Genomic DNA, 4024 nt, shown 5'->3' with positions numbered 1-4024 from the left:
CAAGATCCAAAACACATGCCTTCAACATATCTTCCAGAGTTTGGATGGGTCTTTCTGATTGTCCATCCGTCTGAGGATGATAAGCAGTGCTAAACTTCAGTTTCGTCCCCATGGCTATCTGCAAACTCTTCCAAAATTTAGACGTGAACCTCGGATCTCCATCTGAAACAATAGTGATTGGAACTCCATGCAATCTAACTATCTCTTTGATGTATGGCTGTGCAAACTGTTCCATGTTGAAGTTTACCTTGATTGGTAGAAAATGGGCCGACTTCGTCAAACGATCAACCACTACCTAAATAGCATTGTGACCTTTTGCTGTCCTTGGAAGGCCTACCACAAAGTTCATCGTTATGTGTTCCCACTTCCATTCTGGAATATTCAAAGGTTTCAATAGTCCTGATGGCCTTTGGTGTTCTGCCTTGACCTGTTGACAGATAATACATTTTTCAATGAACTGACCAATTCCTCTCTTCATATTCCTCCACCAAAATGTATCTCGGAGATCTCGATACATTTTCTTACCACCTGGATGTGCTGAATATGGGGTAGAGTGAGCCTCTTCCAGTATCTCATTTCTTATACTTTCATCTTTAGGCACACATAACCTTCCTTTGAAAGTCAGCGCATTATCTGCAGACATTTCAAATCCCATTCGGTTGTTCGTGCCAACCTTAGCCTTTATCTTTTGTAGAGATGGATCCTTAATTTGTGCTTCCTTGATTCCGTCCCGAAGAGTAGGCCGAATCATAAACGCTCTTACTATTGCTGTAGTCTGAGTTAGTGGCGTGATAACTTCCAATCTCAATTTCTCAAAGTCCCTTATCAAGTTTTTCTGCACTGTGGGTAGAACTGCTAATTGTGGTCCTTTTTTTTTTTTTTTTTTTGCTTAGGGCATCTGCAACTATGTTAGCCTTTCCTGGATGGTAATGAATCGTGCAGTCGTAATCTTTCACTAGCTCCAACCATCTCCTTTATCTCATATTCAGTTCCTTTTGTGTGAAGAAGTATTTAAGACTCTTGTGGTCGTATAAATTTCACACTTCCCACCATAGAGATAATGACGCCATATCTTTAAGGCATGAACTACCGCTGCAAGCTCCAAGTCGTGCGTTTGATAGTTTTGTTCATATTGCTTCAACTATCTCGAGGCATAAGCAACCACCTTTCTATGCTGCATCAGTACACAACCCAAACCCTGCTTGGAGGCATCGCTGTAGATCACAAATTCCCCTGAACCTTCAGGTATGGAGCTAAAACTAGTCTCTGTTTGAGTTCTTGAAAACATTTTTCACATTTTTCTGTCCACTGAAACTTCGCACCTTTTCTTGTTAAATGAGTCATCGGTCCTGCTATCCTTGAGAAGCCTTCAATGAATCTTCTATAATAGCCAGACAATCCCAAGAAACTGCAGACTTCACCCACAATGGTCAGCCTTGGCCAATTTGTTACTGCTTCCACTTTAGCAGGGTCTACTTCGATTCCTTGGGCGGTAACCACGTGACCAAGAAAACCTACGCAATCAAGCCAAAATTCGTACTTCTTGAATTTGGCATATAATTTCTCCTTTCTCAAAGTTTTGAGTACTATTGGAAGTTGTTCCTCATGCTGCTTCTTATCCTTTGAGTACACAAGTATGTCGTCAATAAATACTATGACAAATTTGTCTAAGTATTGATGAAATACTCTATTCATGAGATCCATAAATACAGCTGGAGCATTGGTCAAACTAAAAGGCATGACAGTAAATTCATAATGCCCATAACGAGTCCTGAAAGCAGTTTTCGGTATATCACTTGCCTTGATCTTCAGCTGATGATACCCCGACCTTAAGTCGATCTTCGAAAACACCATTGCACCCCTTAACTGGTCAAATAAATCTTCTATTCTTGGCAATGGATATCTATTTTTTTATAGTTAAATGGTTCAATTCTCGATAGTCAATGCACATCCTCATACTCCCGTCCTTTTTCTTCACAAAAAGCACTAGAGTGCCCCAAGGAGATATGCTTGGTCGAATGAAACCTTTTTCCAGCAACTCTTCTAATTGTAGCTTCAATTCTTGGAGTTCTTTTGGTGCCATTCGGTACGGGGCCTTAGACACTAGTGCCACTCCGGGAACTAAGTCAATTGTGAATTCCACTTGCCTATCTTGTGGAATACCTGGTAGGTCTTCTGGGAATACGTCTGCAAAGTCTCGCACAACATTAATATCTTTGACGGTTGTTTCTGTATGTTTGGGTCCATTAATATTAACTAGGAATCCATGGCATGACTCCTTTCTCAGCATCTTCTCCGCTTGTAAGGCAGACACCAGACGTGGTAGAGTCTTGGACTTTGCTCCAAAGAAATGAAACTCTTCTTCTCCTGCCTTATGAAATAACACTTCCTTCTTATGACATCGAATTGTCGCATGATTGAGTCCCAACCAGTCCATGCCTAAAATTACATCGAAATCTTTCATCTCCAAAAGGTATAAGTCCGCCATTAGTATATTTCCATCAATCTCTAACTTTGTAGCCCTAGTCATCTCATTTGTAGAAAGAGTTTTTCCTGAAGGAATGCTAACCTCTAATGCATTATCCATTTTCACACATACAATGCCAGACTTAATAACGAATGATGTAGAGATAAAAGAATTTGTAGCCCCAGAGTTAAAAAGTACATAGGCGGGTATATCAGATAATAACAAAATACCTGTTTGTTTGTTTTTTTTTTTAAAGAATTTTGATGTCAGACTTTGTAATGGAGAATGAAAAATCAAGAACATAAATAGGTACTTCAAATAATAAAATACTTGCTATCACGTTCGGATCTTGCTCCGCCTCATGCTGATTTAGTGCAAAAACTCGAGCCTTCCCTTTCTTATTCTTGTCCTGGTCATCATTCTTCTTTCGTGGAGGCTCTGTACAATTCAAGGAGATATGCCCCGGCTTACCACATCGGAAACATATGTTCTTCCCAAATAAGCATTTGCCCCTATGTGATTTATTACACTTAGGACAAGGTGTAACAGTCCCATTTGTCCCACCAATGTAAACTCCTGTGCTTGGTCTTTTATTCAGCCAGTTACGCCTATCCTTGCTCTGATCATTCCACTTCCTTTTCCCCCATGACTCCTTGCCCTGCTGGGAATATTGTTCAAATGTATTCCTTTGATATGAAATAGCATGAGCCCTCTCCAACATTTCTTAGTATAAAGTGAAACAGTGAGACATAATGATCATACCGATTTCTGGTCATAGTCCATTTTTGAACCTCCTGATCTTTTTAACTTCCGTATCCACTAAGTCCGGGGCATACCTTGAGAGTTGTTCCAACTGCCTCTCATAATCAGTAAGTGATAATTTTCCCTGTCTAAGCTGTAGGAACTCTGATTCTTTGAAATCTCTCAAGGCCTGTGGGAAGTACTTTGCCATCACTTCATCTTTAAACTGCTCCCAAGTTAGGTCACGCTGCTGCTCTTCAGTCCTAGTGCATGAGACAGATTCCCACCAGTGACTGGCTGCTCCAACAAACATGAATTCTATGCATAGTACCTTTTGTGCGTCCGTACAAGCAATATGTCGAAAGATGCGCTCCAAACCTCTAATCCACTCCTCAACAGCTAGTAGGTCGGAACCACCATTAAAAGTCAGAGGCTTGTGCCTACGAAACTGCTCAACCATTGAGATGGCTCCAGGGACAAATGAAGGTGCACTCTGTGGTGGCAGTGCTTGGCTCTGCCTGCTCAAATCTTGTACCGCTTGCAATAATTCGCGTACCAAATTTGTATGGGTAGGTGGGGCCATTTCCTAAATATTTAAGTTACTCATCACACACCAATACTAAATCTAACATCTATACCTTTCTATCATAAATTTAGTGAGTCAACAAATAGCATGACTCGAAATTTAAAAGTAGGTAATTTAATATATTTAAATTATGCAAAAAATTTAAATAAATGCATTTTTCTTACCCCTTTACATACCTTAGAGTCGTCGGATGGTGGTCATTGAGTGTCAAAATCTCTTTCAAATTCTTA

At 40.2% G+C, this 4024-nt stretch overlaps 2 protein-coding genes across 2 annotated transcripts; both read right to left on the bottom strand.

Moving 5' to 3' along the window:
• Positions 1-284: 284 nt before the first annotated feature.
• LOC111391204 lies at positions 285-3188 on the bottom strand. Its single transcript, XM_023016368.1, has 6 exons — positions 2798-3188; positions 1979-2697; positions 1323-1866; positions 1166-1239; positions 526-835; positions 285-427 (listed from the first exon to the last, which is right to left on the bottom strand). Exons 1-6 carry the CDS (start codon positions 3186-3188, stop codon positions 285-287), a joined length of 2181 nt encoding a protein of 726 aa, XP_022872136.1.
• Positions 3189-3239: 51 nt separating this feature from the next.
• Positions 3240-3791, bottom strand: LOC111391205. Its single transcript, XM_023016369.1, has one exon. It carries the CDS (start codon positions 3789-3791, stop codon positions 3240-3242), a length of 552 nt encoding a protein of 183 aa, XP_022872137.1.
• Positions 3792-4024: the final 233 nt, after the last annotated feature.

The sequence above is a fragment of the Olea europaea genome, unplaced genomic scaffold (assembly GCF_002742605.1).
Source record: "Olea europaea var. sylvestris unplaced genomic scaffold, O_europaea_v1 scaffold761, whole genome shotgun sequence".
NCBI lineage: Eukaryota > Viridiplantae > Streptophyta > Magnoliopsida > Lamiales > Oleaceae > Olea > Olea europaea.
The sequence above is the reverse complement of the archived record's forward strand: the minus strand, read 5'-3'. Positions and strand labels throughout refer to the sequence as shown.